This window comes from Leopardus geoffroyi, chromosome B2 (assembly GCF_018350155.1).
Source record: "Leopardus geoffroyi isolate Oge1 chromosome B2, O.geoffroyi_Oge1_pat1.0, whole genome shotgun sequence".
Taxonomy (NCBI): domain Eukaryota; kingdom Metazoa; phylum Chordata; class Mammalia; order Carnivora; family Felidae; genus Leopardus; species Leopardus geoffroyi.
Genome location: NC_059332.1, coordinates 1,963,901 through 1,979,407, shown reverse-complemented (window position 1 = coordinate 1,979,407; position 15,507 = coordinate 1,963,901). Strand labels below are relative to the sequence as shown.

Sequence of the window (15,507 nt, the reverse complement as noted above, 5' to 3'; positions counted from 1 at the left end):
AATTTTACCATTTCCCACCCCTAGTCTTGCTACAATACTTCACTCATTCAGGTTAGAAATCCAGGTTAAACTGTGGGAGAGATTTTATAAGTCATGTGAATGAATAGTGCTGAGTGAATCCAGGTAGTAACTGTCTTACTTGATACAAACTTCAGTGTCAGGATAGTGGGTCCTCCATAGACACTGTTTAGGAAATGGGGAAAGAAATTAGACCGTTTTCCCTTAATACTGATGATGCAGTTAAAAAATTTTTTTTTTAATGTTTGTTTCTGAGAGAGAGACAGAGCGTGAGCAGGGGAGGGGCAGAGAGAGAGGGAAACAGAGAATGCAAAGCAGGCTCCAGGCACTGAGCTGTCAGCACAGAGCCCGACATGGGGCTCAAACACACGGACCATGAGATCGTGACCTGAGCTGAAGTCTTGCGCTTAACCGATTGAGCCACCCAGGCGCCCTGATAATGCAGTTTTTTTTTTTTTTTAAACTTTTTTTTTTTTTTCAACGTTCATTTATTTTTGGGACAGAGAGAGACAGAGCATGAGCGGGGGAGGGGCAGAGAGAGAGGGAGACACAGAATCGGAAACAGCCTCCAGGCTCCGAGCCATCAGCCCAGAGCCCGATGCGGGGCTCGAACTCCCGGACCGCGAGATCGTGACCCGGCTGAAGTCGGACGCCCAACCGACTGCGCCACCCAGGCGCCCCTGATAATGCAGTTTTAAAATGTTGCTTGTTCTGGAATCCTTTGGAAGCAAACCATAAAGTCAGCTGGGAGGAGATCATGATCTTTGTACTGTGAATACCAAAATGTCACGGAAATGATAAGAATAGTAAGCTTCAGGGAGTCCACTCGTGAAGCATCATCACTGCTTGCTGATCGGCAGTAGCTGCTTAGGGTGTAGTGTCTGGGGAAGACTTCTTAGTCTGCCACAGGAGTGAGGCCTCGTGTGTGGCTGAGGATCTATCTAGTTCAGCTGCATATAGATTACGGAAAAAAAGTAGGAGTGATTTCATGAAAGCTTGTTTTTCTCTCAGAATAATCTGGAGATAAGCAGTCCAGGACTGATAAAGTGGTTCCATGACACCGCTAGGGACCCTCCCTCTGCTTTTCTGTTCCAACATGCTAGTGCACACCATCAGCCCTTGAGGTGGTCACATGGTCCTTGGTGGTGCCGAAGCTCCAGTCATCACACGCGAGATGCAGACAGGTGGGACAACAGATCCCTCACAGTTAAGCCAGCCTTCTGCAAAAAGCGTCCTGTAAGTACATATGTCGCACGCCAAAACTTAGGAAAGGGAGTCTGGAGAGTGTCTTGTTCTGGGTTGCAGGGTGCCCAGCTGAAAATCAGCCTTCTGTCACTAAGAAGAAAGGGTAGCATGAAGGCCAGAACAGGCACTTGGCAGTCTTTGACCCACTTCCTTTCGTCCTGCATCCGGCTGTATGCAGGCCAACTGAGAGCAATGTCCTGGGGGACACGTACCATGTCCTGGGGGAGGACAGAATCTGTGGGAGAAGCAGTGCAACGTTTTAAAAATTTATTTATATTTTGAGAGAGAGAGAGAGCATGTGCAGAGGAGGGGCAGAGAGAATCCCAAGCAGTGCAGAGCCGGACATGGGGCTTGAGCTCATGAACCATGAGACTGTGACCTGAACTGACCAAGAGTCAGACGCTTAACTGACTGAGCCACACAGGGCCCCCAAAGCAGTGCAACTTGTTTTTATTAAAGAAATTTTTTTAATGTTTATTTTTATTTTTTTAACATGTATTCATTTTTGAAAGGCAGAGAGAGACAAAGTGCGAATGGTGAGGGGCAGAGAGAGAGGGAGACACAGAAACAGAAGCAGGCTCCAGGCAGTGAGCTATCAGCACAGAGCCCGACACGGGGCTTGAACTCTCAGACCGCAAGATCATGACCTGAGTTGAAGTTGGCCACTTAACCGACTGAGCCACCCAGGCACCCCTTAATGTTTATTTTTGAGAGAGAGAGAGTGACAGTGTGAGCAGGGGAGGAGCAGAGAGACAGGGAGACTCAGAATCTGAAGCAGACTCCAGGCTCTGAGCTGGCAGCACAGAGCCTGATGCGGGGCTCAGACCCATGAGCTGTGAGATCATGACCTGAGCCCAAGTTGGATGCCCAACTGACCAAGCTACCCAGGCGCCCCAAAAACAGTGCAATTTTTCAGGCACTTTGGTATTTCATGGAAACACAATCCTATGCCATCCCTCAGGAAGTCTTTTTCTCTGCCTTTATGGGTAAAATTGAGTTGATATCAGGGATGTTCCCCTGTGTGTTTTGAGGGCTGTGCTGAGGTTAGTACATAAGCACTCAGCTCCATGTCCTGGTTTAAGTCTGTTTGATTCTGTTCAGTTTAAGAAGGAAAGAACAGAGAATGTTGTCATTATTCCCATGAAAAAGCAGTGACAATGACAAGAATGTATGAAGTATGAAGAATGATCTACCCTTAAATATCTGGAAATTTTACTTCTGTGTTTTTTTCTGGTGATACTATAGTACACGCAGTATAAATTTATAAAGGTTCTAAATTCACTGGCATCTGAAGTGAGCTCATTCCTCTCACGGTCCCAGGGGAAAAATGGTGTTCTCATAGGTACCCCCGGGGCACACCCATAACCGCCTAGACACGAATGTAGAATACAGGTAGGTTTTATTTTTTATTTGTTTTTCAGATTTGTTTTAGAGAGCAAGCTGGGGAGAGGGGCAGAGGAAGAGAGAGAGAATCCCACACTGAGCATGGAGCCGAACCGGGGCTTCATCCCATGACCTTGGGATCATGACCCGAGCTGAGACCAAGAGTTGGACGCTCAACTGACTGAGCCACCCAGGTGCCCAATACAGGTATCTTTTAATAATCTGCTTTCCTCATCTATTCTTGAAAATTGCAGAAACATTGGGCACCTGGGTGGCTCAGTCGGTTAAGTGTCTGACTTCAGCTCAGGTGATGATCAAACGATTCGTGGGTTCGAGCCCCATATTGGGCTCTCTGCTGTCAACATGGAGCCTGTTTGGTATCCTCTGTCTCCCTCTCTCTCTGCCCTTCCCTGATTCACACGTATGCTCTCAAAAATGAAATAAACATTTAAAAATTTTTAAAAATTAAATACAGAAACATTGAACAAAGGGCAGATGTTATAACAGGTATTGATGAAAGTTTTGCTTACAATGCAACACATCTTTAAAATTTTTTTTTAATGTTTATTTATTTTTGAGAGAGAGAGAGAGCAAGTGGGGGAGAAACAGAGAGGGAGACACAGAACCCGAAGCAGGCTCCAGGCTCTGAGCTGTCAGCACAGAGCCTCATGCGGGGCTCAAACTCACAAACCATGAGATCATGGCATGAGCTGAAGTTGGACGCTTACCCACTGAACCACCCAGGCACCCCACAATGTAACACATCTTAGACACTCTTAAAGCAAAGTTGGAAGTCTGTTTAGACTGCAGGAACCCAGAAAGTATGAGCTGTATTACAGCTCTCTAAAACAAATCTGAAAAACAAATTCTACCGATCAGCATTTCTGTTGGGATAGTATCCTGTAATATTCAAACAGTAGTGGAATGAAAGTCCTTGTGTGTCTTCATTTCCTGCTTACTTTCTGGTTTAAAAAACATAATGTTATTAATAAATGTGCTGTTATAAAACTAGCATGAAATAATAGGAAAGGGAAAAATAAATCACCCTTTCACCTATCAAAATAATCACTATTCAGTGTGTGTGTATGTGTATATATGTACAAACTAATTGTGATTATTGATAGTTTCTGCTCAATTTAATTTTTGTATTTTTTAAAGTTTATTTATTTTGAGACAGAGTGAGAGAATCCCAAGCAGGCTCCGTGCTGTCAGCATGGTGACTGATGTGGAGCTCGAACTCATCCACCATGAGATTACGACCTGAGCCGAAATCAGGAGTTGGACGCTCAACCCACTGAGCCACCCAGGCGCCCCTCTGCTCGATTTTTAATATATCATAATTGTCCATGTTGTATCTTCATAAATTCTTAATAAATTAACTCATGTTTACTTATGATAGAAATTCACATAAATTGTAAAAACTGTGAAAAATATAAAGAAAGCAAATCATCCTGTTCATGGTCCAGATATAATCTCTTAATAATGTATTTTGAGATACTGAAGCATAGAAACACTTAACTTTTCTCACTGGACTTAATATCATGAACAATTTTTCTTTGTAAAAGAAAAGTACAATCAATTTGCTTATCTTCCCAGTCCATTCTAGTCCAGATCTGCCATAATCCTGAGTTGGCAGCTTGCCACGTGATCCTTCTCTGACCACTGAGGATTGGACCAAGAGGGGACCTGTAAGCCAGGTGTGGTCATTTGGATACCCCCAGAAGTTTGATACTGGATCAGATTCTGGTTGGTCTCTGTTAGGCATTTGGATAAGAAACTAATCTAGAGCTCGAACCATTTTTATGATCACATAAAAACTAAATAGAAACAAACCAGCCCAGCAAGAAATAAAGAAGGCAAGTCCTGAAGCTAGGATCCTATGAAGGCTCAGAGACAGGAGAAGCAGGTCTGGCTCTAAGCTTCTGAGGTCCACTGTGCTCCCAGCTGGTCCTGGAGCCCAGGGAATACCCTTGTTTCCTTCTGTTAAAGGTTTCTTTTAAGTTAGTTTGACTGGGTTTCTGAACCCTCAGATCAAGACCTGAGCTGAGATCAAGAGATGCTTAACCCACTGAGCTATCCAAGCACCTGATAGGCATATTTTCTAAGGCTTTTGATTCATTTGCCAGGTAGTCCTCCAGAAAGGTTATACTAATCTACACCTCGTGTTAGCAGTCTGTGAAAATGCCCACATTTTTCATACCCACATCAACCCTGGGAATTACTCTTTTGATTTGCCAAGCTGGTACCTTTTAAGTGGTTTTACCAAATATTTTTGCTGTCAAAGTTGAACATCTTTTTATATGTTAATTGGTCAGTTATAATTCTGATTTTGTGAACAGCCGTGTTCACATTTTTCTGGATTTTTCTGTTAGATTTTTCTTTTACTTTAAACAGCAGTGCCCTTAAAAATTAACCAGGGGATCTGTATATAAAATGTTAAAAGCACATGCTCTTTAACGGGTCAATTCCAATGTGTAGCATTTAACCTGGGATTATAAGCATGTAAAGATACTGAATGTTCTCTGCACCATTACTTACTGTATACACACACACACACACACACACACACACCCCTACATATACACACACGCATATGTGTATACATGTACACATAAAACAGGGGTAGTTAGGTAAATTATGGTGCATCCATACAATGGAATATTATTTAGCTGTTAATCAATAAGCTTATGGAAAGATCTCCCAGCCATCTTAACCGAAAAAGCTGAGGTGCAAAACCCTATGGTGATCCTATAGGTCCATATTCACTCAATAAATATTTATTGAGTGCTACTATGTGGCTGGTGGCGTCCTGGGAAAACACACACAAAATATTAACAATGGTTGACCTTAGGGATGGTGCACTTTTCATCTTACAGTCTCCATGCAACTTGAGTTTCTATAATCTGCATACTTAAATTTTAAGAACTTGTCCTTCTTATTTTGTAATTGTTCATTTATCTGTCTAACCAGCAGCCTGAGAAGATCCTAAACAGTCTCAGTTTTGCCTTTGCCGTCTCGTTTTTAATTGAAAAGATTTACAGAGAGGAGGGTGGGCGCGGGGCGTCGGGACGCGCCTGCGCGGGGCGGAAGGAGCGACGGGGTCCTCCCGGCGCACCAGAGAGAAGCGCGGCCGCCATCCTAGAGAGGCCGGGACCGCGATCCTAGAAAAGCCGAGACTCGACTGCCCGTGGGGCGGAAGAAAGAGCTGTGGAGACTCGGCCTCTGGGCTGCTGGGAGGCTCGCGCTCGTGCAGACCGTGACGTCTTCGTTGAGCGCGGTCCTTGGGCTTTTGGTGGACTGACCGGTAGTCGGACAAGTACGTATTGAGCGGCAGCCGAGTGCCTCCGGGGTGCCTGAGGCCACCTCGGGGGGTGGGTGGGGGCGTGTGCTGGGCTGCGGGAGCCCTCGGAGCATTCTGCACCCGCCGCGCCGACCGGGCACCAGGTGGGCGCTGGACCGTGTGGACGGGAGCCCCTGTCCTCGGGCGTCCGGCGAAGGGGGACCGGGTGGACGTGGCTGGTCGGGCTCGCTCTCCGGTTTTCCCTGTGTGGACTTGAGCTTCAGGGAGGTGTTTGCGCTGGGACTTGGGAAATCGGCCCTCCTGGAAGGGCAGTCCTGGCCGCGAAGGAGAAGGCGGGCGGATAGAAATTGAGCAGTCAGCGTGGCCGGGATGCGGAGTTTGCGAAGGCGAGGGCTGTCTAGGGGGCCCGGGCTGTCTTTCATTCCGGGGTTAACATTCCTGCAGGATAAAGACGTGCTCAGATGTCTATCCAGTGACAGACAAACCAGTAAAAGCCCAGGGAAGGGCAGGTCCTGGGGAGTGTGAATTTAGTTCAGAAGGAGCAGTTGAAACTCTTTGGTGGGGGAGATGCGTTGAACAAGGTCCCAACTGTGCTTTAGGAAATATTAACCCATAATAGAGTGGACTGTGGGGCAGGGATACGACACAGAAAATTACTGTATTGCAAATTTTATTGCCATGTGAATGGTAATAGGGGAATAAAAGGGAAGTAATGGCTGTTAGAGGCGTTTTGGAGGAAGAATTGACTGGACTCAGAATAATATTGTACAGGGGCTGGTTTTAAGCCTGAATGCATGGAGGATGGTGGTGATGCCAATGGAAATATGGGGGAAACAGTGAGTTCAGCTTTGAGGGCACTTTGATTTCAGTTTGGGATGTGCTGAAATTACGACCCAGGAGAGGCTGGAAGCTGGAGGCATCCTACTGTCATGTCAAGACGTGAGTCTGGAATGTAAAAGGCAGGTGGAGTCAGCCAGAGATTTGAGTGTTCCTGGAATAGAACTGAAATTGTGATTAATGAGATCATACAAGGAGAAAGTAAGGAGAGAGAGAGAGAGAGAAGAACTTGAAGGATGTGTTTCAATGGTCTATTCTTAACATTAAAAAAATTAAAAATTAAAACACCAAAGTTTGTGGCTCAAAACCACCTCAGCTTATTACTTTTCATTGATTTTGTGGGTTGACTGGGCACTTCTATGGCTGGACTTACCTGTGGTTGCACTCAGGTGGTGAATCAGCTGGGAACAAGGCCCCGCTGGGCTTTAGTTGGGGGCACCTGGGTTCCAATCCACATGACCTATGCATGGCAGTCTCGTGGCAGTGTGCCAAGAGCTGTAAGCACTTCCTCTTGCAGAACGATTATTCCCGTATTCTCTTGGCCAAAGCAAGTCACAGGCCAGCATAGATTCAAGGGAAGGACAAGTAGACTCCACCTTTTGATGACAGAAGTGACAGAATCTCATCATACGAAGTTTTAGAGGACAGGAGACTTTGTAAACAGTCTACCTCCCCTGCATTTAAGGTGGAATATTCTGTGGGAAATACACAGATGAGAGAGTATGTTAGGATTCCTCCACGGATGAAGTTCTCTTCTCTCCAGCTGGAGTGTAGGCTGCTCAAGCATCTTCTTGTTTACTCTGCTTCCCTCACATCCCTTACCTCCTGGATCAACCCCCCTCAGGGGTCAGGATATACTTCTCATTAACTTCACTGGTAGTATAGGCAAGCAGGCTCAGCTTCTGAGCATGACTTACAGTGGGGACAAAAATACAAGTATGTTTCATAGAATTTGGAAGCTCTTCGAATTTACTGATCCATTTTTAAAATTATTTTTCTTTTTTTAAGTTTACATCCAAGGTAGTTAGCATATAGTGCAGTAATAATTTCAGAAATAGAATCCAGTAATTCATGTCCTACATATAACACCCAGTGCTCATCCCAACAAGTGTCCTCCTTAATGCCCCTTGTGCATTTAGCCCACCCCCCCACCCAAAACCCCTCCGGCAACCCTGTTTGTTCTCTGTATTTAAGAGTTTCTTATGTTTATGCTAACTAACTTGGATGTAAATTTTAAAAAATAAAATAACATTTAAAAAACAGAGTTTCTTATGTTTTGTCCCGCTCCCTGTTTTTATATTACTTTTGCTTCCCTTCCCCTGTGTTCGTCTGTTTTGTGTCTTAAATTTGACATGAGTGAAATCATATGATATCTGTCTTTCTCTAATTTCACTTAGCATAATACCCTTCAGTCCAATCTTGCAAATGACAAGATTTCATTCTTTTTGATCGCCAAGTAATAATACTCCATCGTATTCTTTATCCATTCATCAGTTGATGGACATCTGGGCTCTTTCCATAATTTGGCTATTGTCGATAACACTGCTATAAACATCGGGGTGGGTGTGCTCCTTCAAATCAGCATTTTAATATCCTTTGGATAAATACCTAGTGGTGCAATTGCTGGGTCGTAGGGTAGTACTATTTTTAATTTTTTGAGGAACCTCCATACTGTTTTCCAGAGTGGCTGCACAAGTTTGCATTCCCATCAGCAGTGCAAAAGGGTTGCCCTTTCTCTGCATCCTTGCCAACACCTGTTGCCTGAGTTGTTAATGTTAGCCATTCTGACAGGTGTGAGGTGATATCTCATTGTGGTTTTGATTTGTATTTCCTTGACGATGAGTGATGTTGAGCATTTTTTCATGTGTCGGCCATCTGGATGTCTTCTTTGGAAAAGTGTGTGTCCATGTCTTTTGCCCATTTCTTCACTGGATTATTTGTTTTTCGGGGTGTTAACTTTGATAAGTTCTTTATAGATTTTGGATACTAACCCTTTATCTGATACGTCATTTGCAAATATCTTCTCCCATTCTGTCGGTGGCCTTTTAGTTTTGCTGATTGTTTCCTTTGCTGTGCAGAAGCTTTTTATTTTGATGAGGTCCCAGTAGTTCATTTTTGCTTTTGTTTCCCTTGCCTCCAGAGACGTGTTTTTTTGTTTTTTTGTTTTTTGTTTGTTTGTTTGTTCTCAACGTTTATTTATTTTTGGGACAGAGAGAGACAGAGCATGAACGGGGGAGGGGCAGAGAGAGAGGGAGACACAGAATCGGAAACAGGCTCCAGGCTCTGAGCCATCAGCCCAGAGCCCGACGCAGGGCTCGAACTCACGGAGCGCGAGATCGTGACCTGGCTGAAGTCGGACGCTTAACCGACTGCGCCACCCAGGCGCCCCCAGAGATGTGTTGAGTAAGAAGTTGCTGCGGCCAAGGTCAAAGACGTTTTTGCCTGCTTTCTCCTCGAGGATTTTGATGGCTTCCTGTCCTACGTTTAGGTCTTTCCTCCATTTTGAATTTATTTTTGTGTCTGGTGTAAGAAAGTGGTCCAGGTTCATTCTTCTGCGTGTCACCATTCAGTTTTCCCAGTACCACTTGCTGAAGAGGCTGTCTTTATTCCATTGGATATTCTTTGTCAAAGATACGTTGGCCAGAGGTTTGTGGGTCCGTTTCTGGGTTGTCTCTTCTGTGCCACAGATCTGAATGTCTGCTTTTGTGCTGTTACTGATCCATTCGTATGCCTCAGACGTTCGTTTGGAAAACATTCTGAAGTGTGAACCTGGGCTAAGTGAACCTTTTCCTTTAAGTCTTTAGGCTCACCATGGATGAAGCTGCGCCAGGCCCTGCACCTGAAGGTGCAGACAGCCGTGTGACAGTGAAGGAGGAGGACTCCCCCTGGGAGCAGGTGTGCAGCTCTTGGGAAAGCAGCTGCCACGCCCAGGAGCTGTGCCGCCTGCGCTTCCGGCAGTTCTCCTACCGGGATGTGACTGGGCCCCGCCAGGCTCTGGCCCAACTCCACGAACTCTGCTGCCAGTGGCTGCGGCCCGAGACGCACAGCAAGGAGCAGATCCTGGAGCTGCTGGTGCTGGAGCAGTTCCTGACCGTCCTGCCCGCCGAGCTCCAGGCCTGGGTGCGGGAGCACCATCCGGAGAGCGGGGACGAGGTGGTGACGGCGCTGGAGGGTCTGGAGAAAGACACAGGACAGCAGGTTGGAAGAGGATGTGTACGGTGGCATGGGAGGAGAAGTGGGGAACGTTTGTCTATTAATTTTTAACTTTTTTTTTAATTATTAAAAATAATTTATAACTTACAGAAGTATCTGGGAAAGTAGTACAGAGAACTGTCTGCTGCTCACCCAGACTCCCTAGCTGTTGACACTGTGTCATGATGTGCCTTTTCTTGTGCAAGCCACCCCCTTTCCTCTCTCTCTGCGTGTCACACACACTGACACACTCATGCAGTATTTTTTCGACCATTTGAGAGTTATTTGCAGATACTACACTTCTTTATCTCTGAACACTTCAGTGTTCAGTGTGTATTTCTGATGAATGAGGGCGTTCTTTTGTATAACTGGAATACAAAGATCAACTTTTGGGAAATTAAAATTATCATGGACTACCATCTGCACGGTAGTCCTTGTTCGCGTTCTGCCAGGTCACCTCCGTAGTGTTCTCTGTGGCAGTTTTACTCCGATCCAGGACACAGTCCAGCAACCTATGTTGCATTTAATTGCCTCTTTAGTCTCCTTGAATCTGGAACAGTGACTTCGTCTCTTTTTTTTGTTTTTTTAAAGTTTATTTATTTTGAGAGAGAGAGTGTGTGTGTAAGCAGGAGAGGGGCTGAGAGGGAAGGAGACAGAGAATCCCAAGCAGGCTCTGCACTGTCAGCCCAGAGCCCAATGCAGGGCTGGCACTCACGAACTGTGAGGTCATGACCTGAGCTGACATGCAGAGTGGGTCGCTTAACCAACTGAGCCAGCCAGGTCCCCCACTTGGTCTTTCCTTGTCTGCCACGACATTGATATTTGTCTTACGTTTTCTCTTGATAAGGTCCGTGTTGTTCTTTTGCCTAGAATGCCACAGAAGATATGTTTGCCTTAGTGCCTCACATCAGGGAGGCACATGGGGATGGGTTGTTGCATTACTGATGAGCTTAAGGTGGTGTCTGTCAGATTTCTGTTTCCTAAAGTTACCACTTTCCCCTTGGTAGTCCCCTAAGTAGCCTGTGGGAGCTGTCCTGTGATAGTCTCCACCCGCCAGTGTGAGCATCCACCTGGGTTTGTTTGGTTTTCTTTCTGGGCGGGCATCCTTGGTCTGCACTGTCCTCGTTTGCCGCGTATCCCCAGCACGTAGAACACAGTCCGAGTCTCCGTAGGTGTGCAGTCCCTCTTTACCAAACGGGTGGACATCTCGGTCTGCTACTCTCTTATTTACTGCTGCGTTGAAAGATTAAATGGGGCTTGTCTGGTATTTCCTTGAAGATGTCCCTAACTGCTGTTCAGTCCTGTTCCCACCAGGATGCATTTTCAAGGTAAATCTTTTATCCCCAGGCTTCTGTCTATACTCGGGGACAGGACATGCACTCGCTGGTGACAGAGTATCAGGGAGCCTCTTCAGAATGTCCGAACCTCCAGCTCCTGCCCAGGGTAACTGCCTTGAAGTGTGAACCTCCAGAGCTCTGCCAAGAGAACCCCGGAGAAGTGAGTGGTGAGTGCCAGTGCGTGTATAATACGGAAATTGGGAGCAGACACTGACAGGCGCTTGTTTATCTGTGTCTTTCAGTTTTTATGTATAGGTGGGTATATATCTGTATCTATATTTACGTCTATATATGTGTGTGTGTGTATCTGTCTGTCTGTATTTTTTCCCTACCCTGTATCTAAGCAAGCTTCTAAAAACATTTGGAATTGTAAAATGTTAGGATCCTGAGATCTTGTCCAATTCCCCTCCCAATAGTTGGGAAAACCAAAAGTCAGGCTGTTTAATGACTTGCCCAGGGTCATCAGAGGGAGAGCAACATCTAGAATTCAAGTCACCTGACCTTCTGACCAGAGGTCTCTCTGCTACTTACCTTTGCTCTACATGTCTAATTCTACACTTGTGGGTGTTTTCAAGATTTACTTGGCAGCTTTCCACAAATTTACCTTTTTCCCCACAATAACATTGTCTTCAGTATCCTCCCTGCGTCTAACCTGGAGTCATTTTAAATGCAGCTGTGGGCTTAAACAGGTTCTCTCTGTTCTCCGTTGAAGTGCATTCTTCTGTGTGCAGGGTCCCCCCACTTTCCATACCCAGGCTTCACCTCCAGGAAACCATCCCAACTGTTGCTTATTGTTGAGCTCTGTGCAGGCATCTGGCACAATGTTTGAGGTCTGCAGATGGATTGATAACAGACAGAAGTACACAGAAAGTTCAAAGAAGAGACCTTAGAATTCCACAGTGCAGTGTTTTTTAACCTTCTCATGAGGGGTGCTACTAGTTTTTCCCCGGAAGTTACTGAAAACTTGACTCTCTTCCCTGGAAAATGTAGGTACATGCAAAATTATGCATATGATTTCAGAGGGTTCGTGGTTTACCCCAGTCACGGTTTACCATGATTTACCAAATTTGCTATGTTGGTGATCTGTGAATACTGATATTTTGAGAGTAAGTGTAGAATGAATAAACGGTTCATATAATAAATCACTAGAGGGAGATGAAATGTATACGGCTCATATTACTTATGGTGTTTACTCATATCATGTAGCATGAATAGGACTTGATACTTCCCTGCTTACTTGGCTGATGGTTCTGTCATATTTCTGCAGCTGTGAGAAACCAGCATTGCGTGAAGCCCCAGAATAGTTTGTTTATCTGAAGAAGTTGAGAGGTAGTGGGGAGCCCCACAGTGAGCAGACATTCCTACTTACCTATGAGATGATGAATATACACCTACTGAAAGCAATTTTGTTTTGACTGGAGAGGAGAGAGGGGTAACGAACAGAGGTGGGCAGTTGTCAGAATGGTGAGGATGGTAATTGACAAATAGGTAACAGTGATCATAGGATGTAAGATTCTTTCGTGCAAGCGAATGCTTAAAAACAGCATGACGTGGCTCACAAACCGGACCCCAGCCGCATTGTGGGCAGGACAGTGGCCTCTTGTGGTTTTCTGTGTCCCCAGAGGGAGGCGCCACTGCTGTGGTAGGTGTTATCCAGATGAGAACGCTCTCTGGGCCTTCCGGAAGCATGCTTTGTCATTTTCAAAGACTTTTTTTTTTTTTTTTTTAATATATATCCTTTTAGCTCCTTCCGAATATTTAAAGACTCTAGCTAAAGGCCTACCTATCAGTTATAAACCCAGCACATTTCTCCAGGTTACCTGACAGTACATGACTTAGACCAGTTTCCCAGACTAGTGGCGTTTCTTCCTCCTGTGCTGGGATTTTCAAGGGATAGTAAGTTAACCAGTGTGGCTGGAGGGTAGGGTTTGTTTACAAAAGAGTGTGTGGGAGAAATGGGGAAGTCACGTGGGAACGTTTTGTGGCATTAAAATTTGGACTGTCATTAAAAAGTTGGGTGCCATAGAAGCCTTTTTAAAAAAATTTTTTTATAATGTTTTATTTTTGACAGAGAGAGTGTGAGTGGGGGAGGGGCAGAGAGAGGGAGACAGAATCCCAAGCAGGCTCCAGGCTCTGAGCTGTCAGCACAGAGCCCTATGCGGGGCACGAACCCACAAACATCTCATGACCTGAGCTGAAGTTGGACATTCAACCAACTGAGGCACCGAGGTGCCCCAGCCTTTTTTTTTTTTTAAATCAAAAATATGATTTACAGCAATTGTAGTGTGTGTGTGTGTGGGGGGGGGGGGTATTCTCATCTGTCATGGGACACTAGAATTAAATGAAAACTCACGAGTACTGTATTTTTCCCAGTCTCTCAATGCTCATTTGTGATAGTCTTAGTGTCAGACGCATTGTTGAGTGTTTGCATGTTGGAGAAGTAGAAGGGACCTTGAGGTATCACCCGATAGACCGCACCTAAAGCCTGCATCCTCCTGTTCTGTCTTGAGCAGGGATGCACAGCAGTAGATCAGTGTGGTGTTTGTATTGAACTTTCCCATATGTGAAAACATCCCTCTGCCTCTTTCTCGGGCTTAACCCTAATGCTCTTCCACCTGAGGAGGATGATAAGGAGCAAACACAAAGTCTGATTTGACCTTTGCTATCTCAGATTTTCCATTGTCTTTGTTTTCTTTCCTCACTGCATTTTATGTTTGCCCCTTTCCATTTTCTTTCCCATCCTCCCCTTCTCAAAATGGCCCCTTCTCTGTCAGCAGACCTGTTTCACATTGTGCTTTTTTAAATTTTTTTTTTTTTTTTCAACGTTTATGGGACAGAGAGAGACAGAGCATGAACGGGGGAGGGGCAGAGAGAGAGGGAGACACAGAATCGGAAACAGGTTCCAGGCTCTGAGCCATCAGCCCAGAGCCTGACACGGGGCTCGAACTCACGGACCGCGAGATCGTGACCTGGCTGAAGTCGGACGCTTAACCGACTGCGCCACCCAGGCGCCCCAACACATTGTGCTTTTTTAGTCGAAGGGTTTGGCATGTATGTGTTGTTGGGGGGAGTTGGGGGTAAGGTCGCAACAGTGCATCAGGGACAAGCCTGTTTTTCCAGCAAGCTTTATTAGTTCCTCTAGATACAAAACAACACCAGCGAAAAGATGCTATGGTGATCCATTGTGTCTGGAGCAAAAAAAAGTGATGCTACAGTCTTGGATAAATTCTGGGTTAGAATGATCATGTCTTCTTCATTTAGTTTTGTGTAGCTGGTATTAAGCTGATCTGAAAATTAATAATACATGACCTCAGGGGGGTCTTGCAGTTTTACAAAGAGCTTTTGTGTTCATTCATTTGATCTTCACCAGCCCTGTAAAGTGGACTATGTTTTCCCCGTGGCACAGATAAGGAATGGGAGGCTTAGCAAGACTGACAGGCCCAAGGTCACACAGCTGCAGCTGTAACCTAGTTCTTTTTTTTCTTTTCTTTTAATTCCAGTGTAGTTAACATACAGTCTTATATCAGTTTGAGGTATATAATACAGTGATTCAACAATTTTGTGTATTAGTGCTCACCACGGTAAATGTTACTCTTAATCCTGGTCACTGATTTCACCCATTCCCCCACCCACCTGCCCTCTGGTAAACGTCTGTTGTTCTATGTAGTTTTTTTTTTTTTAATGTTTTATTTTCAGAGAGAGAGCAAGCAAGCGAGAGCTCAAGCGGGGAAAGGGGCAGAGGACAGAGAATCCCAAACAGGTTCCATCCTGTCAGCATGGAGCCCTATGCAGGGCTCAATCCCACAAACCCTGAGATCATAACCTGAGCTGAAATCAAGAGTCGGACACTTAACTGACTGAGCCACCCTGTTCTATGTAGTTAAGAGTCTTTTTTGGTTTTTCTCTTTTTTTCCCTTCGTTTTGTTTCTTCTATTCCACATGAATGAAGTCGTATGGTATTTGTCTTTCTCTGTCTTATTTTGCTTAGCATAACACTATCTAGCTCCATCCATGTCACTGCAAATGGCAAGATTTCATCCTTTTTATGACTGAGTAATATTCTGTGTTGGTGTGACTGTGTCTGTGTGTGTGTCTGTGTTGGTGTGACTCCATTCGTGTGTGTGTGTGTGTATACTTCTGTATGCGTACCACATCTTTATCCATTCATCTATCAGTGGACACTTGGGCTGTTTC

The 15,507-nt window shown here is 45.2% G+C and overlaps 3 protein-coding genes across 10 annotated transcripts in view; 1 reads left to right on the top strand and 2 right to left on the bottom strand.

Annotated features, from left to right (window-relative positions):
* The window catches only part of LOC123609414 (zinc finger protein with KRAB and SCAN domains 4-like), a 455,099-nt gene that overhangs the window by 30,770 nt on the left and 408,822 nt on the right, over positions 1 to 15,507 (bottom strand). The window lies entirely within an intron of this gene.
* Positions 5,646 to 15,507, bottom strand: part of LOC123609455 — a 36,407-nt gene continuing 26,545 nt past the window's right edge. The window contains exons 2-3 of one of the 4 annotated variants that reach the window (XM_045500526.1): positions 7,158 to 7,479; positions 5,646 to 6,385 (exon numbers count right to left, since the gene is read on the bottom strand). In XM_045500526.1, coding sequence (XP_045356482.1) covers positions 5,785 to 6,385; positions 7,158 to 7,252 — 696 coding nt within the window. In that variant the 5' untranslated portion in view covers positions 7,253 to 7,479 and the 3' untranslated portion in view covers positions 5,646 to 5,784. Of the gene's footprint in view, positions 6,386 to 6,600; positions 6,950 to 7,157; positions 7,857 to 15,507 lie in introns of those variants that run through there. The other 3 variants (XR_006717778.1, XR_006717780.1, XR_006717779.1) reach the window with 3 other exon arrangements.
* The window catches only part of PGBD1 (piggyBac transposable element derived 1), a 28,983-nt gene continuing 19,324 nt past the window's right edge, over positions 5,849 to 15,507 (top strand). Inside the window, exons 1-3 of one of the 4 annotated variants that reach the window (XM_045500429.1) lie at positions 5,849 to 5,962; positions 9,589 to 9,982; positions 11,324 to 11,480. In XM_045500429.1, the coding sequence (XP_045356385.1) occupies positions 9,596 to 9,982; positions 11,324 to 11,480 (544 nt within the window). In that variant the 5' untranslated portion in view covers positions 5,849 to 5,962; positions 9,589 to 9,595. Of the gene's footprint in view, positions 6,091 to 9,581; positions 9,983 to 11,323; positions 11,481 to 15,507 lie in introns of all 4 variants that reach the window. The other 3 variants (XM_045500428.1, XM_045500427.1, XM_045500430.1) reach the window with 3 other exon arrangements.